General features: G+C 33.1%; 1 protein-coding gene and 1 long non-coding RNA gene across 8 annotated transcripts in view; one reads left to right on the forward strand and one right to left on the reverse strand.

Moving 5' to 3' along the window:
• Nucleotides 1–23,028, forward strand: part of LOC125613346 — a 39,854-nt gene extending 16,826 nt beyond the window's left edge. Inside the window, exon 3 of the long non-coding RNA XR_007343884.1 lies at nucleotides 22,936–23,028. This is a non-coding gene — a long non-coding RNA (uncharacterized LOC125613346). The remainder of the gene's footprint in view (nucleotides 1–22,935) is intronic.
• Nucleotides 1–26,850, reverse strand: part of Ube3a (ubiquitin protein ligase E3A) — a 101,784-nt gene that overhangs the window by 37,822 nt on the left and 37,112 nt on the right. For 3 of the 7 annotated variants that reach the window (XM_015480321.2, XM_048793314.1, XM_048793315.1), the window contains one exon: nucleotides 22,181–22,327. The exons of the other annotated variants lie outside the window; for them this stretch is intronic. In XM_015480321.2, coding sequence (XP_015335807.1) covers nucleotides 22,181–22,233 — 53 coding nt within the window. In that variant the 5' untranslated portion in view covers nucleotides 22,234–22,327. The remainder of the gene's footprint in view (nucleotides 1–22,180; nucleotides 22,328–26,850) is intronic. 7 annotated transcript variants of the gene reach the window in all.

Here is a 26,850-nt window from a genome sequence, read left to right on the forward strand (position 1 = left end):
AGTGCTAATAGTAATTTTCACTGTGTGATATGACTGAATGGGTTTTCTAAAATATCTCCATCTTTTTATTTCTAATATTTTCTTTTCTATATTAAGTATGCTACTTGTTATTAAAAATTAATAAATATGAATGGGGAGAACATTAGCAGTTTCAAAATTTTATGTACACGACCTGAATAGCCCCAGAGTTTATACTAGAGTATCCATAAATTTTTAACAATTATTTATCAAATTCAAAATGCCAAAATGATCTAGCTGTTTTTTCTTAGTGAAAATGTCAGGTTTTGTCTTAAAGTAACCAAAAACAAATAAACAAACAAAAAACTCTTCATATATATAATACTTCTGTAAGTACTGAATAAAGAAGGAGTATGAACAATGAAATAACTCTGAGAAATCAAAAGACCCTCATTAAGTGTTAGCTCCTTTTATCTCAGGAGCTGTATGATACTGACCAGATGATTCTTTAGATCTCCATTTTCCCATTTTTAAGAGTGTTTTCAGTTCTCAATTTTGAGTTATTCTATGGAATAGGAAAAGTGAGCAATAAACTCGCACTTATTGAATGCCTAGTAACAAACTCAACACATTGCCAGGAACTTTTATAAAGATTATTGCATGTAAAACCTATGAATCCAAAGATCCTCTTCAGTCTACTATCAATGAAAGAATGAGGAGTCGAACCTTGTACCTAAGATCACACAAGGGAAAAGTATATAACCAGGACTGTAAAAGAGTCCAAAAGTCTTTCAGCTTCAGAGTCTAGGTCATTCACTGATTAGTAGAACAATGTAATTTTACAGAAGGTGATTCATTTCCTCATAACTAATTCCTAACATTAATGGTCCTAAAAAATCTTATGGGGAAAAAAGATCCCATTAATAATATGTAACTGACACAAAATTTAAAAAAGAAAAAAACATCATTATTTCAATGTGCAGGTTATCTGGTACCATATATAGAGACGGAGTTTCCTGAGGAAATGGTACCAATGTATTCTTTAATGCTAATATATAGCTAATTTGTTTAACATGTATATGCTAAGGCACTTCATAGACAGTGCCATTTTAGAAAACAGTAATCCTTAACATTTCAAAGCTAGAACCGAGGCTAGACTGCCCATGTTTACACGCTGGCTCTACCCCTTATTGACTGTGTGAACCTGAATAAATTATTTGGCCTTTCCATTACCTCAGTTTCCTCTTTATTAAGATGGTCATATGTGTAAGAATTATCATGACTGTGAGAATTAAATGTGTTAATATGTATATAAAGTGCTTATAATATTATCTGGCACATACTAAGCACTATATAAGCATTAGCTGCAGTTATTATTGTGGTATTGTTATTACCCTCCTAAGTATACATTGAGATGATTAGCTACCTTAACCATCATGCTCCTGATGCTCTGAGGAATTATCTAACAAATCACACATCTAATAAGAAATCTGAATCCAGGTTTGACTGCAGAACTTGAGCTTTTTATTACAACTACTAAGAGGAGAATAAAGAGTTACTTACTACCTCAAATTGATCTGGTTTTCTGTCGCCAGGTAACAGATACAAAGCACACTGATAAAACAGGACTAAAAAGAGGTCATGCCCCAAAACTCTGTTACTGGTGAAATCAACCATATTAAGCATTATTTTTTCTTCACCCCAATGATGCCTTGAATTATCTGAGTGCATTTGTATCCCATCTAATTTAGGGCATAAAAAAAGAAGAACCACCGAAATTCAGTGGAGTAGGTAAAGGGAATGAAGGGAAGGAAGGGATGGGAAAAGGAAAGACAGTGGAATCATTCTGACATTATTTTCCTATGTACACATACAAATATACCATGGTCAATCTCACCATTGTGTATAAGAAATTAATTTAAAAAACAAAACTGGGCAAATGGCAGAACAATCAATAGAAAGAAGGGGGGAAGAGGTATTGGGGATTGAACTAGAAACCGATATATTCCATGTTTTATAACTATGTCAAAACAAATTCTACCATCATGTATAATTTTTTAAAAAGCAAGAAATTTTAAAAAAGAAACTTTCCTCAGTAGACTAAAAAAAAGCATACAAATTATAGAGCACAGAAAAGCTAACATATTAATAATATAAAGGTAAATACTACTCATAATGTTTTAATAAATTTCCTGCCCACAGTTAACATCTGTACAGCAGCAGTCATCAAATCATAGGGCCAAACCTAACCCATCACCTATTTTTTAGAGTTTACAAACTTAGAATATTTTACATTCTTAAATGGTTTAAAAGAATGTGAACAGAATATTTGGTGTTCAGACACATAAAAATAATACAACACTCAAATTTTTGTATTCATAAAGTTTATTAGAACATACCCAAGCTCATTTATTTATCTATTAGCTATGACTATTTTTACACTCCAACAGCAGAGTTGAACAGAGACTTATGGTTGGCCTGCAAAGCCTAAAATAAATACTACCTTGAAACACCACACACAAAAAATTGCCAACCCTTAGGATTTATCCTCTCTGTACTGACAATTTCATCTAATCATTTGTCTTCCTTCCTTTCTCCTGAGCAAATAAATGTAATAACATGGGTATCTTTGGGCTAAGGTTGTGGCTCAGCGGCAGAGCACTTAAAGGGCACCTGTGAAGCACTGGTTTGATCCTCAGCACCACACAGAAATAAATAAGTGGATAGGTAAATAAATAAATAAATAGATAAATGTATTGTGTCCATTATTATATATATTTATATATAACGTGTATCTTTCTTCCAGTATTACTAAAGAAAAGAAGGAAAGGAGAAAGGGAAGAAGAAAGTTCAGAAGGAAAAAGGGTGTAAAGGGAAAAGGGAAAAGAAAGGGAAAAAAATAGAGTAAAGCATTTGCCCTGATTAGATTCCTTTAGTAACACCTTACCTACTGTTCATAATCAAAATGGCCAAAATAGGGTCTACAGCTTACTTTCTACAGTTTTCACACATTGCTCTTACTATGTCAGAAGATAGAATCCTCCAATAATAATAATATTTGTTAAACAAAGGAATACCTTTCACCAGGCACAGTGGCACAAGCCTATAATCTCAGAGGCTTGGGAAGTTGAGGCAAGGAGGATTGCGAGTTCAAAGCCAGCCTCAGCAAAACCAAGGTGTTAAGCAACTCAGTGAGACCCTGTCTCTAAATAAAATACTAACAGAACTGGGGACATGGCTCAGTGGTTGAGTGCCCCTGAATTCAATCCCTGGTACATCCCCTAACCCCCACAAAAAAGGTATACCTTTCTTATTTAGTCAATAATAAAGATCAAGTGAGAATTTCCAGTAACAGATCTCTAAAAGTTAATGCAGACACCTGAAAATATTTATCCAATTAAAACAGGTAATACTTTATTTCTATGACTGAATTATTTAGACAGTCCTAAAAAAGTTCTATGGAATAAATCATATCTGGAAGGTCAGAGTTTACTCTAGAGATCTGGACAACAAGTCTTTTAAAACTGGTTTCTTCTTGGTGTGCTGATGTCAGTAATTAACTGTGAAGTATAAAAACAGTAAGATGAGCTGACAATAAAAGGATGTGTGGCAAAGTAAAGTCAATATTAATAACAGCTTCTGGGTAACAGACTTGTAGATATCAGCTGTTAAATTCTTCCAACTCTGCTACATGCTTGGAAATTTTTATAATAAAATGTTGCGAGGAAAATGCTGTCACCAGATTCCAATTTTCTAGAAAGTACGTTAATCTGTAGAATATCAACCACAAGTGGCAAAAAAAGGAAATACAACCTCAATGTCATCTATGGCACCCACCAATACCATGTTTTTTGACTTCTAATTTAGTTTTTGTAATAATCCAGCACATAGAAGAAAAAAATTAAAATGAGACTGATTAAGGAGTTAGAATCTAACCATTGCTATAAGTTACAACTTAAGTTACCCAAAAAGGAGACATATAATAGGGAAATGTATTTACTATTCCTGTATAAATGACTAAGCATGAGGGTCCGAACCATTAAAACGGCCACCACCAATTTAGGAGGCAGAAATTGAACAAGATTTTAAATTCAGTACCACTTCACCAGCTTTAGAGAAAATGATTAGGAGACTCCTACATCAGAAATAAAAGGACAAAGACTTATGAACACACATACAAGTATAAAACTCACTACTAGAAGAGATATTAAAATGAAAGAGAATCAGTATAGAAAACTAACAAATGACAAAGACTAATAATAAGATAAAAACAAAGGATACACAAAACAATGAAAAAATTATTGCTCAAAAGTACAAGAGTAGGTTGTTACTCATCAGTAAAAACCTTGACTATAAACAGATTAAATTCCCCATCAAAACAAATGGACTAGCTGAATGGGTAAAAAACCAAACACGATTCAACTTCATGCTGCCTTCAAGAAATTAACTTCACTGGTAAAATACATACAAACTGAAAGTGAAGTGATGAAAAGACAATCAATGTAAATATAAGCCATAAGCATGTATAAGTAGCCATACTCATATAAAAAAAAGACATTAAGTCAAAAACTCTAAAGACAAAGGAAGATAAAGAAAAGGCATATAAGGCGCTCCAGCATTGTCTCTCACAGAAGTATCAATTTAAACAGCTATTTATGCACAAAGCTAGCTTGGTCTTGCCTGTGTACTGCACTGGTCTGGGTGGACTGTGGACTCCAGGTATGATACAGAATTAACATTTTATTTCCCACCCCCATCCCTTTCCCAATAACTGAAAGCACAATGTGGAAAGAGTAATTGTCCATGTGGGGCAAGAGAAGGAGGCAGAGGCCAATCTCCTCCTGGTGAGGTCCAGAGGCAAGCAGAATTCTGTAATGCCTGTCCACAAGCCACTGGCTATGGATGAGGATTCTGGGCCCATCCCAACCATAGGCAGAAGCCTGAGGGGACAGACTACCATTTTGGGGTATTCTACCAGTTAATTCTAAATAACACACCAACTATGGATTTGGGACAAATTTGGGTTTAGAGCACCCACTAGTGCTGAGAAGGTTGGAAAAACAGATTTGCAGCAAACATGGACTTGGATGTAATCTTGTACTAAAATAGTAAAAGTAACAACAGGCACAGGGAAAATAAGTGCCCTGCTTAATATTTCTAGAAGGACAGGCACAAAAGCCAGATTATAAAGAACGGAATGTAATCTTAATCCTTCAATGAGCATATGACATTAGAAGCCAACAAGCCCTGAGAACTCTAAGGGACCTTGACCTGACCTAACCTAACAAAGTAACAGGAACCAACCATAAAGCAGCTGACATATACAAACGCCTAACAGAATTCGAAAGTTATAATGAGGAGACCTCATTTTTTTTTAAATTGCTTTTTTGCAAACAAAGAGTTCAGTAGTCTATCAGACAAACCTGAGGTTGAGCAGTTTTTTAAAAAATCAGAGAAATCCTCAAGCTGAAAAGTACAAACTTAAAACATGATCAAAGGCATTAATAGAAGAAGAAACCAAAAGAAAGAAAAAAATCTGTAAGCTTAAAAGTGAGCTATTTGAAAATAGAGTAGGAAAAAGGAAAAGAATGAAGAATAATCAAGAAAGTTTATGGGAAACCTAGAGCAGCATTAAGACAGCAAATATTAAACTTACTGACATTCAAGAGGAATTTGGGAATGCCAAAGGAGTACAAAGTTTATTCAAGGAGATAATAAGAGATAACTTCCCAAATCTACAGGATACAAATAACCGGATACAAGAAGGTCACAAGTCACCAAATTCAACTCAAAATAAATCTAACATGTTAAATTAAGCTCTCAAAGGATAAAGATTAAGAGAATTTCAAAGGAGCAAGAAATCAGAAGAAACATATAAGCATATTCCAAAATTACTTGAGAACAAATTTCTCAGAAAAAACTTTACACAAAGTGGAGGGGGGCGGGGGATGCAGTGGCTGTGATTGTTTGATATTTTAACACTGCTAAAGAAAAACTGTTTAAAACTACCAACAAAGAATACTGCATCCAGAGCAAAGCTACACTTCAGAAATGAATTAGAAAAAAAGGGTACTGTAAGATAAACAAAAGCTGTGAGAATTTCTCACCAGCAGACCTGCCCTACTCCCTGCTAAAGGGAGTTCTTCAAACTGAAAGAGATGCTAACCAGTAAGAAAGAAAACACTGGAAGGTGTAAAACCCATTTGTAAATATCTGAACAGAAAAAAATCATAAACCTTTCAAAAATCTTCAGATTAAATACTACAAAACAAAATGATTAAAAACAAGAACAACATTAATATATTAAGAGATGGGAAAAAGGAAGACCTAAAATGGTACATCAAAAATTCAAAATGTGCCAGGCATGGCAGTGCATGCCTATAATCCCAGTGGCTCAGGAGGCTGAGGCACTAAGTAACTCAGCGAGACCCTGTTTCTAAATAAAATACAGAAAACATAGGGCTGGGGATGTGGCTCAATGATAGGGTGCCCCTGAGTTCAATCCTTGGTACCCCCCCCAAAAAGAATTCAAAATGTAAGGAGGAATTAAGTAAGTAGAGTTTATCAGTAGTTTTTCTCATTTTCTATATGATGAATGTTAAATTGAAATAATTTCAAAATAGCTTGTTATAATTAAAAAATATGTCTCACTATAACCATGAAGAAAAAATATAGTGGATAAATATGGTGAATAAAGAACTGTGCTATACATACATAATGGAGTATCACTCAGCCATAAAGAAGAATCATTTTATGACATTTACAAAATGGACGGACCTGAAGACCATCATGCTAAGTCAAATAAGCCACTACCCAAAACCAAAGGTAAAATGTTTTCGATGATGTGGAAGCTTAACCCACAATAAGTGGGGAGAGGGGAAGAATAGATGTTCAGTAATCAGACAAACGGAAATAAAGGGAAGGGAGGGAGATAGAAAAAGGAAACATAGTGGAATGAATCCCAAATAATTTTCCTATGTACTTATATGACTACACCATAGTGAATCCCACCATCATGTACATCCATAAGAATGGGTTCCCAACTAGAATAAGATATATTCCATGCTTATACAATATATCAAAATGAATTCTACTGTCATGTATAACTAAAAAGAACCAATAAACAAATAAATTCTGGAAAAAAAAACTATTCAAAAGCAGTACTATGAGAGAAATGTGTACCACTCAGTATAAAAAGCAGAAAGAAATAATATAATGATACACCTCAAGTCCTTAGAAAAGAATAATTCCAAGACCAGTGGAAACGGGAAATAATTAAGAACAGAGCCACAACTAATGACATCAAGAATAAAATAATAATAGAAAGATCAGTGAAACAAAAGAGTTGGTTTTTTGAAAAGATAAACAAGATTGTTAGACCCTAACCCAAACTATCCAAAAAATAAAAGACCCAAATCAAAAACATTACCAGTAAAATAAGGAGATACCACCACAGACACTAAAAAAATCCAAAGGATCATTAGAAACTCCTTTGAAATTCTATATATGACCTATTCAGATTGAACCATGGGGATATACAAAACCTAAACAGACCAATATCAAGCAATGAGACTGAAGTGGTAGTTAAGTCTTCCAACAAAGGAAAGTTCAAAACTAGATGGATTCTCAGCCAAATTCTACTAGTCCTTTAAATAAATGATACCAATCCTCCTCATTATTATCACATGAAACAGAAAGGGAGTGAAGATGGTCAAATTTATTCTATGAATTCAGTATCAACCTGATACTAAAACCAGACAGACACATCAAGGAAAGAAAATTTCATACCGATATCCCTGATGAACCCATGCAGAAATCCTTAATAAGGTACTGGCAAACCACATTCAAAAGTACATTAAGGCCAGGTGCGGTGGCAGACACCATCTCCCAGCAGCTTGAGAGGGCGGGGCTGGAGAATCCTAAGTTCAAAGCCAGCCTCAGCAAGATCTAGGTGAGACCCTGTCTCTAGATAAAAAACAAAATAGGGCTAGGCATGTGGCTCAGTGGTCAAGTGTCCCTGAGTTTAATCCCTGGTACCCCCCCTCAACCCCCCCCCAAAAAAAAACATTAAGCAAACTGGTGTGAACACTCTGGAAAGGGGTAGAGTTCTCACCTTGCACGTGCAAGATCCTGGGTTCGATCCTCAGTACCACATAAAAAAATAAATAAACAAGTGAAATAAAAGTGTTGTGTCCAACTACAACTAAAAATTAAATACTTAAAAAAAAATAGCAGTATGGAGATTCCTTGGAATGAAACCCCCATTTGACCCAGCTATCCCACTCCTCAGTCTATATCCAAAGGACTTAAAATCAGCATACTACAGTGACACAGCCACAACAATGTTTACAGCAGCTCAATTCACAATAGCTTAACCATGGAATCAACCTAGATGCCCTTCATTAGATGAATGGAAAAAAGAAACTGGCATATATACACAATGGAATATTACTCAGCCTCAAAGATGAATGAAATTATGGCATTTGCAGGTAAATGGATGGAGCTGAAGAACATCATGCTAAGTGAAGTAAGCCAATCCCAAAAAACCAAAGGCCAAATGTTTTCTCTGATAAATGGATGCTGATCCATAATTGGGGGGAGGGGTGGTGGAGGAACTTTGGACAGAGGAGAGCCAGTGTAGGGGAAGAGGAAGGGAATGGGGATAGGAAAGATGGTGAAATGAAATGGACATTGTTACCCTATGTATGGGTATGATTACACAAACGGTGTGAAAAGTTGTGCTCCATTAGTGTTCAATGAGTCAAAATGCATTCTGCTGTCATGTGTAACTAATTAGAATTAAAAAAAAATATGATCATTAAAAAAAAAAAGAAAATAATACATCCTGATTAAGTGGGTTTCATCCAGGGTTATAAGGTTGGTTCACGTTATACAAATTAATAAACATAATTCACCACATAAAGAGTTAAACACAAGAATCACATGATCATGTCAATAGATGCAGAAAAAAGAGTTGACAATAATCTAGCATCCATTCAAGTTTAAAATGCTGGAGAAAGTAGGTATAAAAGGAACTTAACACATCATTGTAAAAGATACATATGACAAATCTAAGGACTACATAATACTGAACCAAGAACAATTGAAAGCATTTCTTCTAAAATCCGGAGCAAGACAGGATATACTCTTCCACCACGTTCATTCAATTTAGTTCTTGAAATTCTAGCTAGAGCAATCAGGGAAAAGAAGAAAATTAAAGGGATATTAAGTAGGAAAAGAAGCAAATGATCCATTTGCTGATGAAATGATTCTTTATAAAAGACCCAGAAAACTACTCCAGAAGACTTCTAGACCTGATAATTCAGCAAAACAGCAGGATGCAAGAGCAACATAAAAAACAATAGCTTTCCTATATTCCAATAATGAACCTACTGAGAATGAAACCAGGAAAATTATCCTGTTCACAATACACACACACACACACACACACACACACACACACACAAATACCCAAACCTAGGAATAAACCTAACCAAGGAGATTAAAGACTGCTACAATGAAAACTGAAAAAAGAAATTGAAGATCTTAGAAGATGAAAAGACTTCCAATGTTCTTGCATAGGCAGAATTAATACTGTCAAAATGGACACACTAAAATAAGCATTATTCAAATTCAATGCAATTCCCATGAAAATACCAAAGACATCCTTTACAGAAGTGGGGAAAAAAGGAATCCTAAAATTCATTTGAAAGAATAAAAGACCCCAGAATAGCCAGAGCAAGCCTGATCAAGAAAAAGGATGCTGCAGGCATTAAAATTATACTATGTAACTGTAGTAACAAAAATAACATGGTATTGACATCAAAACAGAGGGTAAGACAAGGAGACAAAACCACATAGATACAGTCATCTGATAGTCAACAAATGTGTCAAAAACATATATTGGAGAAAATTGTCTTTTTAGCAAATAGTACTGGGAAAACTGGATATCCACATGTAAAAGAATGAAACTAGATCCCTCTCTCTCTCCCTGCACAAAAGTCAACTCAAAGTGAATCAAAGACCTAGGAATTAAACCAGAAACTTTAACAACTGCTAGAAGAGAACATAGGCTAAACACTTCAAAATATTGACACAAACAACAACTTCCTTAACAAGATCCCTAATGTGCAAGAAATAAAACCAAGAATCAATAAATGGGATGACATCAAATTAAAAAGCTTCTGCACAGAAAAAGAAGAGTCTGAAGAGAGTGTCTATATGGTGGGGGAAAAAAATCTTTGCCAGCTACTCCTCTAAAAGGAAGATTAATACCCGGAATATACATGAAGAACTCAAAAAACTTAATACCAAAAACAAAACAAAACAAAAAACTCAATCAATAAATGGGTAAAAGAAATAAATGGACATTTACTGAAATACAAATGGCCAACAAATATATGAAAAAAATTTTCAATATCCCAAGCAATCAGGAAAATACAAATCAGAACCACACTGAGATTTTATCTCATTCCAGCTAGAATGGCAATCATCAAGAATACAAATAATAAATGCAGACAGTGATGTGGGGAAAAAGATACAATCACACACTATTGGTAAGACTGCAAATTACTACAACCACTTTGGAAAGCAGTATGGAGATTCTTCAAAAGATTAGTAAGGAAACTACCATATGACCAGGTATTCCATCCCTTGATATTTATCCAAAGGAACTAAAAATCAGGGTACCATAGTGATATAGGCATGTAACAATATTTACAGTAATACAAGTCACAACAGTCAAGTTATGGAATCATCCCAGGTGCCTGTCAACACACACATGGTTTAAGAAAGTTTTACTCTGCCATAAAGAAGACTGAAATTATGCATTTTCTCATAAATGGATGCAACTAGAGAACTTCATGAAGTCAAATAAGCTAGACTCAGAAAAATCAAGGGTTAAATGTTTTCTTTCATATGCAGAAGCTAGAGTGAAATAAGGAAGAAAAGGGAGCACAGCTCATGAAAATAGAAGAGAGTAGAGAATGGGGCTTATTGAGAAGGGCGGAGAAAAAAGGAAGAATTATAGAATGCTATGAGCATATATAAATATGCCATGGTGAATTCCCCACCTCTGTGTGTGTGTGTGTGTGTGTGAGAGAGAGAGAGAGAGAGAGAGAGAGAGAGAGAGACTGTGTGTGTGTCTCTATGTGTATCAACTATCGATTTAAAAAACGATAAACGAAAGGAAGACCAGTAGAGTATAGAAAAAGAACAGAAGTAGAAAGAAGGGGAGGGAAACAGGATTTATTGGAGTATTTCATGCATATACAATTATGTCAAAATAAAATTTATTATGTACAACTACAATGCACTAATATTAAAACAAGATATAGAGAAAGAAACCGGAAAGATCTCAAATAAAATAACATACTACTGCACCTCGAAGAATGACAAAAACAAGTTCTAAACCCAAAACTAGAAGTAAAAATATAAAGAATATAAATAAAGGAAGTCCAGACATAAAACACTGTATCAGTATAATGAAAATTGGTTTTTTTAAAGAAAACATATGTACGTAAAGGATAAATCTTTAGTTACACTAAGAGAAATCTAAAGTAAATAAAATCAGAAAAATGAGACTTTAACATTGAAACCACAGAAATACAAAGGCTTATTCATTAGATTATGATGAGTAGCACTTCAAAAATTTAATAATGAACAATAGGCAAGTATGTGGACACATCATCTTACAATGATTGAATCATGAAGAAACAGAATACGTAAATAGACGAATAATGAGACAATAAGTAGTGTTAAAAAAAAGCCTCCTACCAAACAAGAGCCATAGCTGAATATTATCATTTTTAAAATAATTAATACCAATGCTGAAATCATTCAGAAAAAATGCAAGAGGGAGAAAGAAATTCATTCAAGCTCTTCTATGAGGCCAGAGTTACCTTGATGCCAAAATCAGAGAAGGACACAAGAAAAAGGCTAGAGGCCAATATCCTTCACATACAACTCCTTAACATCACATTAGCAAACCAAATCCAACATCACATTTAAAAGATTATTCAATATAAGAGATTCACCCCAGGATGTAAGAATAATCTAACATGTGCCCATCAATAAATGTGATATACCATATCAACAGAATAAAGGATAAAACCATGCGATCATGTCAATAGATACAGAAAAATATTATGAAACATCAATATCCTTTTATAATGCAAATTCAACAAATTCAGTATCTAAGGAATGTACCTCAACACAATAAAGACTTTATATGAAAAATCAGCTGCTTATCTTCATACTTAATAGTGAAAAACTGAAAGCTTTTCTTTTAGAACCAAGAACAATAAAAGAATGCCCTCTCACTACTTGTAGTCAACATTGTACTGAAAGTCCTTACCAAGACTACAAAGCAACAGAAATCAAAAGGGCATGATACAAGCATAAAAACAAATACATAGAACAAGAGAACTGAAAAAGGAGCCTAAAAGTAAACCCACACACCTACAGCCAACTAAACTTCTGTTAAAGTGCTAAGAACATGTATTTGAGAGAGGACATTGTTTATAATAAATGGTACTACTAAGAAAACAGGATATTCACATAAAGAAGAATGAAATTAGATGCTAACTCTATTATCATATATAAAAATCAACTCATTGAATTAAAAACAACTACAAGCCATAAAACTACTCAAAGAAAAATAAGTTAAAAGTTTCAAACATTGGAATGGGAGAGAATTTTTTGGATAAGAACTCAAAAGCACAGAAAACAAAAGCAAACACAAACAGAATTACATCAAACTGAAGATCTTCTGTATAACAAAGGAAACAACAGTGTGAAAAAATGACCTGCCTGATGGTGGAAAATATCTGTAAGTCAGTACCTGTGAAGGGGCTAAGATCCAGACATTATAAGGAATTCAAATAAACCAATAACCCCCTAAAAAAGTTTTTAATGATCAACAGACCAAACTAGACACAATAGACAAAGGAAACAAATAGCCAATAAGTACATTTTTAAAACTGTTCAGTATCACTAATTATAACAGAATACAAATCAAAACTATAATGAGATATCAACTCACTACAGTTAGAACTATGACTAACAAATAGAAAACAGATTACAAATGCTAGAAAGAATGTGGAAGAAAGAGAACCCTTACATACTAGTGGTGGAAATTAGTACAGGAATCATGAAAAATATTAAGGAAGTTCCTCAAAATATGAAATTGAACTATCATATAATCCATTAATCTCATTCCTAGATATATATGCAAAGGAAATAAAACTAGACTATTGAAGAAACATCCCATGTTTATTCCCAATAGCTACGAATATGGGGTTAAACTAAGTTTTCATCTATGAATGAACAGATAAAGAAAATGTAGTACATATATAAAATAGAATATTATAAACTACAAAAAGAATGAAACCCTGTCATTTCAACAACATATATGGAATCATTATGTGAAGTGAAATAAGCCAGGCACAAAAAGACAAATATCACATGATCTCACTCACCTATGAAATACAAAGAAGTTGATCTAGAAATTGACAATAGAATAGTAGTTCTCAGAGTCTGGGGGGAGTAGAGGGAGGAATGGAGGAAAGTTGATCAAAAGGTTAGAAAAATAATTTCCAGTGGTGTGCTACACTTTAGGATACCAGTAGATAATTATAAAACAGTATATACTTTTTGAAAGAAGAATTTAAAATGTTTTCACCATATACAAATAATAAATGTTTGAGGAGATACATATATTTACCTTGATTTGAACATTACACAGTGTATACATATACTGAAAAATTACATGATACCCATAAATATGTACAATTTTTACATGTCAATTAAAAATTTTAAAAAGAGAGATAAAGTCATTATATAAGGATATAAAGGGGATAAATTCATCAAGAGAATATAACTACTATGAACATTTATGTAGTAATTCTCAGACCACTCAGTATATAAAGCAAATATCATATCTAAAGGGGAAGACAGACCATACTACCATAACGGTTAGAGATTTTCATATGACACTTTCATCCACATACAGATTATGCACACATAAATTCAACAAGGAAACATCAGACTTAAATTATCCTAAAAAAGATAATTTACAGACTGCTACAACAGCTGCAGAATATGCATTCTTCTCATCAGCATATGAGACATATACCAAGATAAGTCCATACATTAGTCCACAAAACAGATCTCAACAAATGAAAAAAAAAATGAAATTAAAGCATATAACTTCTCTAACCACATTGAAATAAAACTAGAAATCAACAACAGTAACTGTGGGAATGATAAAAATACATGTAAATTAAACAACATACTCCTGACCAATGGGTCAATGAAGAAATTAAAAGGGAAAAAAAAGAATTCTTAAAAATGAAAACAATCATACCAAAATCTATGGGATACAGCAAAAACAATTCTAGGAGGGGGATTTCTCATAATAAGGGCCTACATCTGAATAGAAGATTTCAAACCTACGACAATCAATTAAAGGAACAAGAAAAGCAAAAATAAATGAAGCAAAATCCATGAAACAAAGAAATAAGGATCAGAGCAGAAATAAATAAAACAAAGGCAGGCAACACAATAAAAATTAAGGAAACCAAAAGTAGCTTTTTCAAAGGACAAATAAAATCAAGAAACTTTCAGCTAGTTTGGTGAAAACAAAGAACCAAATAAATCAGAAGAAAAAAGACATAACTAATACCACAGAAAGATTATTAGACTTATTGTTAACTAATGTAAATCAACAAATTGGAAAATCAAGAAGAAATGGATAGATTTCTACAGACACAAGCTATGAAGTCTGAACTACAAAAAACAGAATACCTAAACATATCAATAACAAGCAAAGAAACTAAATCAGAAATAAAAAGTTGACCAAAAAACAAAAGCCCATGACTAAGGTGGCTTTATTGCTGAATGCATTTTCTAAAAATTAATCCTAATCAAACTGCTCCAAAAAATTTATAAGCAGGGAAATCTTCCAAATTCATTCTACAAAATTACTGATAACAAAAGCAGACAAGATCAATTTAAAAGGAAAAAATCATAGGCCAATATCAAATACAGTGGAATCAAAGCACATTAAAAATGATAAAATGAGATTAACCCCAGAGCTGCATGAAAAGTTCAACATATGCAAATCAACAAACATAATACATTTGCAGAATGAAGGATAAAACCATCTCCACAGATCCAGAAAAAAGGATAAAACCATCTCCACAGATGCAGAAAAAGCTTCAATGAAATTCAATATTCCAGCCTGGTGCAATAACACATGCATATAATTCCAATTACTTGGGAGACTGAGGCAAGAGGCCCACAAGTTCAAGGACAGACTGGGAAAAACTTAGACACTCTCTCAAAATAAAATTTAAAAGGGCTAGGGATGTACCTCAGTGGTAGACTGCTTGCTCACCATATATGAAGTCCTGGGTTATATATTTCCACTACTTGGGAGACAAGGAAAAAAAAAAAAAAAAAAGCCTTCATGACCACAAACTCAACAAATTAGAAGGAAAAATAAGTCTTCCAAGATACTCAAAAACTAAAAGAATTCATGATTATTAAGTCAACACTAAAGAAAATACTTAGAAGAACACTACATACAGAAGAAATTAAAAACAAACTTCAGAGCCTACAAATGGATCAATTTCATGAGAAGAGTAGCTACCAAATAAGAATTAAGATCAAATTTAAGTTCAGAAATAAACAAAAATGGCAGATAATAATAAAAACATCTCTATAATAACACTGAATATAAACTGCCCCAAATCTAATTAAAAAAGAACCAGAATGGATTAAAAAACAAGACTCAAATATATGCTGCTTGCTCTCTTACCAAGATAGGTCATCTAGACACAAACACAAAATGAGTCTCAAACCTAAAAAATTTTATAAATCAAATGGACCTAAAAGACATCTATAGAATAATCCAAAATTCACTTTCTTCTCAACTGCACATGGTATCATCTCTAAAACAGATCATATTTTAGGAAAGAAAGTAAATCATAGTAAGTACAAAAAACAAAAACAATAAGAACCCTGATATTATCTCAGCCATCTTATCAGACCATACTCGAATGAAACTGGAAATTAAAACCAAGAAAAATCATAGAAATGTAGAAAATGAGAATGAACAATATGTTTTTTACAATGAATGGATAATATAAAATGAAAGGGAAAATTAAAAATTCTTAGACTCAAAATATAATGGAGATATAACATATTAGAATCTCTGGGACACAATGAAGGCAGCTCTCAGGTAAACTTACAGCTATGAGTGCCTACATTAAAATATAAATGAATGAATGAATGAATAAATAAATAAATCCCCAACAACAATTATACATTTCAAGATTCTTGAAAAACAACAATAAAGCCTTTCCAAAACCAGTAGAATAAAGAAAATAATTAAGGTCAGAGCCAGAATTAATGAAATAGTTCTTTCAAAAGATAAGAATGATAAACCAACTAACCCCAGAAACAAAGAGAAGACCCAAATTAATGACATTAGAAATGCAAAAAAGATATTACCATAAACATCTCTGAATTCCAGAGGATCATTAGGACTACTCTGAAAGCTAGAAAATCTAGAAGGAGTAGACTGATTCCTATATACATATGTCCTATCAAAATTGAACCAAAAAGATAAAGAAAACCTGAACAGGACAGCAAAAAACAATGAGACTAGGGGCTGGGGTTGTGGCTCAGCAGTAGAGCGCTCGCCTTGCATGTGACAGGCCCTGGATTCCATCCTCAGCACCACATAAATAAATAAAATAGAGATATTGTGTTCAATTACAACTAAAATATAAATATTTTAAAAAATGCCTAGCTGAATTCTACCAGTCCTTTAAAGAACAAACAATGTCAGTGATCCTCAAATTAGCGGACACAGAAATAGATAAGGGAAAACATTTTCAAATAATTGTATGAAGATATCAACCTTCTACCAAAACCAGATAAAGGCACATGACAGAAAGAGAACTACAGAACAATATCCCTGTTGAACACAGATGCAAAAGTCCACAATAAAATAGGAGTAATTCTTCTTCAAAAACACATTAAGAAGCTTATACTTCATGATCAAGTCAGCACAGGCAAAACAATAAACTTCATTACATAAATGGAAGGAAGGACAAAAAACACATGATCACCTAATTAGGTACAGAAAAGGCCTTTGACAAAATTCAGCACCAGTTCATTTTAGAAGCATTGAAGAAATTAAGGACAGAAGGAACTTAACATCTTGAAGAACATAAATGATAAACCCAAAATAAACATCATACTAAAAGGGGGAAAACTGAAAGCATTTCCTCTAAAATCACAAACAAGGAGGTCTTGAAATCTCAGCCACAGCAATTACATGAGAAAGAAATACAACGTATATAAAGAAGAAAGGAAGAAGTCAATTTGGCACTGTTCACAGATATGATCCAATACCTGAAGACTTCTCAAGTTTTGGAAATAAATACAGCAAAGCATTAGGCCATAAAATCATCATAAAAAAATCAACACCTTTTAAATACAGCAATAATGAAACTGCTGAAAAAAAATCCTTCACAGTAGTTTTAATAAATGCATGAATAAATATCTGCATATTTATATACATGAATGAATAAATCTAAAAAAAGGTGACAGACCTCTACAATAAAAATGATAAAATATTGAAGAAAGAATTACAGAGTATACTAGAAGATAGAAATATCTCCCATATTAGGGATAGACAGAATTAATACTGTCAAACGGCAATACATAGACTCAATGCAGTGCCCACCAAAACACCAATAACATTCTTAACAGGGGGCGGGAAAAAAAACACCTAAGATTAATTTGAAAGACGAACCAGAATAGCCAAAGCAATTTTGAGTAGTAAAAGCAATGAAGAAGGCATCATAATTCCAATCTTCAAATTATACTTTAGAGCTATAGTAACAAAAACTGTGTGGTACTAGCATAAACTCACATGCTGACCAATATCATAGACTAGAAGACACAGACACAAACCCAGATACAGTTGGTGAAAAAATAGTCTTTTAAACAAATGGTGCTAGGAAAATTGGATATCCATATATTGAATGAAACTAGGAGCTTTATTTTAATTGCTTAAACTTGGAAACAAGCGAGATGTCCTTCAGTAAGTCAATGACTAAACTGTGATACAACCGAAAACCAGAATATTACCTAGTACTAAAAAGTCATCGAGAGTCCTAGGAGAAACTTAAATGCACAAAAGTAAAAGAAACAAAACTGAAAAGGCTGCATAATTTAAGATTCTAAGTATATAACATTCTGGGAAAGATAAAACTAAGGAAAGAGCAAAAAATCAGTTATTGCCAGGATTTTGGGAGAGGGACTGATAAACTGAATACAGGATTTTTAGGACAATAAATATATTATGTACGATACTATAATGATGGGTATGAGCCATTACTCTTAGTGCTAACTCATAGAATGCACATCAGGAACAAATCCTAATGTAAATTACAGACTTTGAGTGAATACTATATGTCAACTGAAGTTCATGCATTTTAACATGTATATCACTCTGTTGGAAAACTGGATAATGGGGAAATTTACACATGTTTAGGGGACAGTGGATATGTGGGAAAGTTTGCTCAATTTTGCTGTGAACCTAAAACTACTGTTTTTTTTTTTTTTTTTTTAAAAAGTCTTAAAAAAAGATAGAATTACCATATGATCCAGTAGTCCTACTGCTGGTTATATATATATTTTTAAAATAAATTTAAAATAGGATCCCAGAAAGATATCTGTACACTCATATTTATTGTAGCATAATTTATAATAGCCAAGAAATGGAATGTCTATCAATAAATGGTTGGAGAAAAAAAAAGCGTAGAATATACATACAGCAATTTATTCAGCTTTTAAAATGGAAATTCTGTAATATTCTTTCTATAACTTGAATGAAGTTTGGGGACATTATGCTATGCCAAACAAGGTAATCCACAACAAGACAAATACTCCATGAAGTATCTCAAAGAAATTTATTCACAGAAAGTAAAATGGCATTTGCCAATGGATTAGGAGAAGGGGAAAAATGGAAGTAGTTATTCAACAGATATAGTTTCAGTTGCTTTAAAAGAGGAGAAAGTTCTAGAGATCATTAAGATGCCTACAGAGAGAGGTATGACAATATAAAGAGGCAATTTAGTAGAAACAAATTCTAAAGGTGACTGGAGCGCCAATGATTAAAAGGTACAAAGAATGCTTAAGACAGAAAAAAAAAAATGTGTTAAGAGGGACCTGAAAAAAATGGTATTACAGGAAAAACCTAGAGAGTTCAAGGAAAATCTCATATTCATGATACAAAATTCTAATCTTAGCCAACATCAAGAGTAAAATTTAATGACATTCCCCCCATAAAAATGCATGTTTCATACTAATAAAAAAAATTTTAACCACGATGGTATCCTAAACACTTCAACAGCTTATATAACTTCTGTTTTCTCCATGTAAATTAACTTTGTTATAAAAGTATGGACACAGATAAGAAAAAAAAATGCATGTTTCATATTGCCAGAGATTCCCAGGATTCATAAATCACTATATACGAACGAATAAGTTGGTCACTAACAGATTTTAAGCAGATAAGTGTCTAAAGAATTTGCTTTTACAATAATTCCATAATCTAAACTAAGACCAAAATGCACAAAACTGAATATAGGCAATCCAGTTAGGTAGTGAATACTGAAGATGTTACAGGCCAAGAAGGAAGTACCAACAAGAATGAGGATGAAGAAAATTAGATAAGAAATAATTAAAAGACATAATTTATAGAGATTATGCTATGCCAAACAAGGTAATCCACAATAAGGGAACTAAAGATAACGCCCAGGCTTCTGGTATGTGCAACAGGGTTCAAAGCTTATATGCTAACAAAAAGAACATTCATCAAGATTTAATTAACAATGTATGTCCATTAGATACTTCATGAATCCTAAGTTCTGCTCTTATTATTTTGGGGAGAATAGAGCAAGGTAGTCATTCCCTCAACCATCCCTACTAAGAATATGTTTTCCTTTATTTATAGCAGATGGTACCAGTCAATATGATGCATTATACAGTAGAAAAGTGGATAGACTATGACTCATGTCATTAATATGCCCAGTACATTTCAGTGACTCCCTGTGTGTCAGGAGAGAACCAAGAACTTTACTGTTGCAAGATCTTTCACAATCTAATCATGGCTTTCTACTTATGGCTACATTTTTCACACCTCCTCCATCACCTCACCCTGCCATACATCAATACTGAAAAGTGAAAAGGCCATTCAGTGTACCTCTTCTGATGTCTTCCTTGATTCCAGATCTTAGAAGTTATTCCTCCTGCCTTGAGGACTATGGTCTTAGTTATCCCCAATCAAGCTGGAGGTTTCAGCTTATATAATCACTTCTAAGATAATTAGGTATTCCTCTTGTATGCTCCCCATAGCAACCTATATTTACTCTATCACTAAACTACATTTTTATCTTATAACTGCCATTTATTAAATGGTAAGCACCCTAAGTCACATAACCCAGTAATTTATTATTGTGTTCTTAGCAAATTACAGAACCTCAATAAAGATTCTTCAGGTTCTCTTCTGATGCTGTCTAGATAAATAGTATCAACCCTATCTTTTCCAGTTATATGACCTTGAAGGGAAGAGAAAAGTCAGAATATCTCCCAGTTTCTGGGGTATACTGTAAGTATACAAAAGAACTACAAAGTCTCACTCAATCTGCAGAACAAGAATATGACAAGGAGATTTTTTTCCACAGGAAATTTTCTCCACATGAGAAAAATCATGGCAACAGAAGAACCACGTACATGATTAAAGAGATTTCTATCTTATTTCAGAAAATATTTTGATATTAGTTAGTCCATAAGTGCTTACATATATGAAAATACACCTATAATTCATGGAAAAACTAAAAGCATCCACACTCTATCGCCACAGTCAACTTGATTAAAAGGTTCAGCTCTCCAAATCTACTTTGAGAGAATTCATGAGTAGCATGGAACACAGTAACTTGCCATATGGCAAATGTTCAAGATGTCGGATGGCACTCCCCACATTCAACAGCTATGAAAATATAAGTCAGTTTATTAGCATATAAACTGATGTTAAAAAATTCTTCCTGTTTTCACAAGGAAATTAAAAAGACAGAAACCTTTTACATAAAATTAGCATCTTCATTCTTTCATGTAATAAATAATGAGTACCTATTTATTGTCTCATTTGGCTTCCATTCTAATGATGAAGAAGAAAGACACCAAAAAAGTCAACATGAAAGTTGTCAAATGACATTAAATTGTGTGAAGAAAAATAGATATGAGGACTACAGAAGCCACAACATGGGCTCTCTGATATAGCATCATTCAAACAGAGACCTCTGAAAGAAGTAAACAAGGAAACCATGTGGACATCAAAGAGAAGGGTCATAGACAATAGAAATAACCCTTGAGAACACAAAGATATGTGGGCAAGAGCATAAAGCTAGTATAGACAGAGATGAAAAACGGAAGTACAGAGGTCACAGAAGTAAAAAGGAGCCAATAATAGAGCAACATAGATTTCTAAGTATTACTTTGAGAGGGGGGGAAAGACTTTGAAGGGTTTTAACCCATTTTGTCCCCTTCTTCCAGATGTGTAACACCAATAAAAACTTCAATTAATCAATATTCATACCATTTGAGTTAACTTTGAAATAATATTTATATATTTGTTATGTTCATAGAAATGAAAACTTGGAACTTAACAGATTAAGATTTCAAAAAGACCAGTCTGGGTATTAAGAATACAATGTAAGGGGCATTTTTTTTTTTTTTTTTTGGCAAAAGACAAGGGCTTTAATCAGGATAACAGAAGTAGAAATGATAACAAGGGGTTAAAGTACAGATGCTTCAAGGTAGAAACAACAGTATTCGTAAATCCTTTGAACTATGTGAGACAAAAATCTAGAGACTTCAAAGGTTTTAACTAAAAGGGAATAGGGATGGAGGGCAGACTGCTACTGAATGAGATGGCAAAAGAATGTAAAAGAATTAGATTTGAGAGGATGAAAATCAAGAGCTCTATCTATTTAAGTAAAAGATTGCTAAACTTGTATTTTGGTTGTTAACATTAAGAAGTAACCATCCAATTACTGGATAAATAAATCTACAGTTCAGAGGGTAAGTCAGAGTTGGAATGGAAATATGCAAGTTGTAAGAGTACAGATAATAAATCTCTTACCTGGAGAGAAAGGATAAAGATGGCCTTAGGACTGGTCTGGGGCATTCCAACATTTAGAGTAAACTGAGGATTTATTTAAACAATCTTGCTTTAATGAGCCATAAATCACTTGATACATTTACCCTTGCTCCATTTATAGTAATACACCTGAAAATATAGCCTTAATGTTAGAGATGGGGTATAGGGAGTAATTACCAAATATGAGAAATCTGAAGTTACTAAGAAACTGCTTTGAAATCATTAAGATATCAAGAAGCCTAAATACATATAAAAAGACTCTACCACAAGATACTTACAAAGTTTTAACAAAACTCGGAATAACATATGATCAAAAAAGATCTTGGTTACTATTACTTCTAATTTTAGGTTGAATTACAAAATAGTATCCAGCTGTTAAAAATCTTTGCTATGCTTTTCTGCTTCCAAGGAAATATTAAGAATTCCTTAACAGGCATGGTCTCTATGAATATAAAAATTACTAATTAAAATGCACTCAAAGTCTTCTCTAAATGTATATTTAAAACATAACTGAGTTACACCAAAATCCAACTTGTATACCCAAGTACCACAAAAATTTAAAAATCATGCTTCAATATATGTGGAATGTTGTCTTTTATAAATTACCCTCATTAATTCTTAGGGGAAAGCAAGAATCCTTCATTAGTTATTTTGTAAATTAAGACATACAATATTATGGTACAACAAAACTGGACCTACTCACCTTACTAAAGTGCTGCCTGTTATGGTTTTTACAGGTATAGGAACTTGAGAAATGGTGGCAGATGTGAAGGCTTAAGAGCTATTTTCCCATGATATTATGGCTACGACCATAGCTCTGTTGAGACATCATGGTAGGTCTAATTTGCTGTTAACTCTATTTTAACATGGTCAAGTTAAAAAGCATGAGAGCTTTCTTAACAAAATCTGGACTTACACCAGAGATTTATACAGAAACTTGTAACAAACAGCTTACCATGCCTCACAATGTCATCATCCTTGATTTTTACTACCAATGAAGTTTCATCTATACTCTCCATTCTTTAATCTTGATTCATTCTCCTAAATTCCACCAAGATCTCTAAAACCCCACTTATAAGGTGTCCATCATCTTCAAATGCTTTACATAATGGCTCTTCAACATATTACATCGCACTAAAGCCTGGCTCCCTCACAAAGGCACTTATCCTGCAACACTTTTATATGAGCTTGAAAAGACTCCTAAAGCCCCTAAGTCCCCCATTATTCTTCTAATACCCTTGTTAAAAACAAACAATGCCCCCACCGCAAAGAAAACAAAAAACTTCTAACTTGAAACTAACATAATCTACCTGAATTCTTTATGACTTTCCTCTGTTCTGCTGTTAAACTCAGATAGGTTCTATTTGATGTATATTAAGTCACTAGCAAAGTGACTTCAATGTCAAGGTCTGTGTCTCTGTTCTATTCCAATATTATAGTCCCTTAAAATATCTGCCTTAAGTTTAAACAGCTTTTTTTAACCTCTTTTTTCATTCCAGACATGTTAAACACCCACCTCTGATCATTATCATCTACCCTCATCTGCACTCATATAGAATGATCATTGACATAAAGACAGGAGACATTTTTAAAATTTTGTATTCATTTATTTTGTTGACAAATGAGAATTGGATATATTTATCACATGCACAACATGTTTTGAAATATGAATACATTGTGGAATGGCTAGATCCAGCTAATATATGGAATACCTCATATACATAAAATTTTTGTGGTAAGAACACTTAAAATTTTCTGATCAATTTCCAAGAAGATAATACCTGTTAACAAGTTGAATAATGTCGACAATTTGCATCCTCTAAGTATCATGTGTGCAGCCCTTGGTGACAACCATTCTACTCCATACTTCAATGAGATAAACTTTTTTACTTTTCCCATATAACTGACATCATGCAATATTTGTTTTTCTGTGTCTGGCTTATTTCACTTGAATAATGACTTGAGTGTCATCCATATTGTTTCCCTGTGCCCCCAAAAGAGAATTTCATCCTTTAATGGCTGAATAGTACTCCATTTGCAATATACACCATATTCTTTAATCTATTCATTAAACTGAATGAGATAGATACTCAGTTTAACGCTAAATCTTGGCTACTGTGAATAATGATACAATGAACATGACAATGCACGTATCTCTCTTTTTTTTATTAGCTATACATGACATTACAATGATCTTGGCAATTCATACATCTGAATCAACTGGGGTATAATTTCTCATTTTTCTGATTGTACAGATTGCAGAATCACACTGGTCATACAGTCACCTATATACATACAGCAATCATAATGTCTATTCTATTCTGCTGCCCTTCCTATCTCTTTGACATAGTGATTTCATTTCCTTTGAATATGTACTCAGCAGTGGAACTGCTAAATCTTGGCAGTCCCATTTTTTATTTTTTAAATAAGTCCTCCTATTTTCCCTAATAGCTGTACTAATTTACATGCCTACTGTCTTGAATACAGAGGTTCCCTTTTTTTTGCACGTCCTTACCAACAAGAAAGGTCTCATTTTTTATATTAACTATTTTAATGGGGCATCTTATTGTAGTCTGAATTTGCATTTCCTGGATTAATAACAATTCTGAGTACTTTTTTCATCTACCTTTGGGTATTTGCTTGTGTTTGAATGTGTGGGGGTGTTGTGCATGCACATGCATGTCATGGTTATCGGGGTCCTTTGCTCATTTCTTAACTGGGTTATTTTTTTTCTTGCTACTAAGTTCCTTATATATTTCATTTATTAACCCCTTCTCAGGTGTGGTTTACAAATGTTTTCTCTAATCATTTCATAGGTGTTCTTTTTACTATTGATTTTACCCTTTGTGCAGAGCTTTTCAGTTTGGTGTATCTCATTTGTCTACTTTTGTTTTTGTTGTCCTTCTCTGGATTAAAAGAAAAAAAAAACTGAGATGTATTCCTTTGTCTTCTTTTAGTACTTTCACGATTTCAAATTGTACACGTAGTTTTTAAACCATTTTCAGCTGAGTTCTCTATATGGTATGAGCTAATGTTCCAAGTTCATTCTTCTGCATGTGGACATCCAGTTTTCCCAACATCAACTACTGAACAGACTGTCAGATCACACTTGCTTTCATCAAATTTGTCAAGACTCTATGCTCTTTATTGTGTTCTATTTGTACATGTGTTTGTTTTTATGTCTTACTGATTAGGTATATTAGTAGTATGATACCTTCAGCTTTGTTCTTTTTACTCAAGACTGCTTTGGCTATCTAGTCTTTTATGGTTCTATATAAATCTCAGTATAATTTTTTCAATTTCTGTGAAAAAGGTCATTGACATTTTCCTAGGGATTACACGGAATCTTAAGAGTACTCTGAGTAGTGTGGGAATTTGTAACAATATTGATTCTTCCAATCCATAAATACGGGCTAACTTTTCACTTATTTGTATCCTCTTCAAGTTCTTTCATCAATGTTTTCTTGTTTTTACTGTGGACATCTTTCATCTCGGTTAAATTTCTTCTTAAATGCTTTTATTTTTCTGTAGCTATTTTAAATGAAACATTTTCTTGATTTCTTTTTTTAGTTAGTCTGCTCTTTAAGTGTATAGAAACAATGACAATTGTTATACCTTGATTTTGAATCCTACAACTTTACCATATCTCTTTAGTAATTCTAATAACCATGCCATCTACAAACTAAGTGAGTTAAACTTCTTCCTTTCCTATTTGGATACCTTCTATTTATTTCATTTATTACTCTGATAAGGACTTGAAGCACAATGTTGAATAGAAATGGTGAGAGCAGGATCCCTTGCCTTGTTCGAGCTTTCAACTTTTCACCATTAAGTATGACATTAGCAGTAGGTTTGTCACATATGCCTTCATCGTGTTGAGGTACATTCCTTGTATGCCTTATTTATTGAGGCTTTTTATCAGAGATGTTGAATTTTTTTAAATGTTTTCCCCTCACTCTATTAATATGATGTCACATTTATAGATCTAGTTATGTTACACATTCATTGCATCCTTAAGATAAATTTGTTATCATGATGAACAGTTCTAACATGCTATTTAGTTCAATTTGCTAGTAATTTCTTCACAATTTTTGCATCTACTTCATCGGGGATATTGGGCTTTAGTTTTTTGTTTTTAAGAGTTTCCGTCTGACTCTGTTATCAATTTAATGCTGGCCTCATAAAATAAATTTGGAGATATTCCCTCTTCTTCAGTTCTTTGAAAAAGAAAAAAATGATATTACTTCTGTTCAAATACTCAATAAATTCAGCAGTGAAACCATCAGGTCCTGGGCTTTTATCTGGGGGAGGATTTTACCACTGACTCAATGTCTTCACTCCTTATTGATCTGTTCAGATTTTTTTTTTGTTGTTATTGTTCAACATTAAGTCTTGGTAGACAGTATGCATGCAAGAATTATCTATTCTTTTCTTCTAGGTTAAAGAAAAACCAAATATAGTCTAGGTTGAATAATTTGTTGATGCATAACTGTTCATTATAGTGTCTTGTGATCCTTTCTGTTTACCTGGTATCAGTTGTAATGGCTCTTCTTTTGTTTCTGATTTGATTAAGCCAACTTATTCATGGTCTACCTAAAGCTTTCTTAATATTATCTTTAAAAACAAACAAAAAAAAAACCTCTTAGTTTTGA

Source organism: Marmota marmota, unplaced genomic scaffold (genome assembly GCF_001458135.2).
Source record: "Marmota marmota marmota unplaced genomic scaffold, marMar, whole genome shotgun sequence".
Lineage (NCBI taxonomy): Eukaryota > Metazoa > Chordata > Mammalia > Rodentia > Sciuridae > Marmota > Marmota marmota.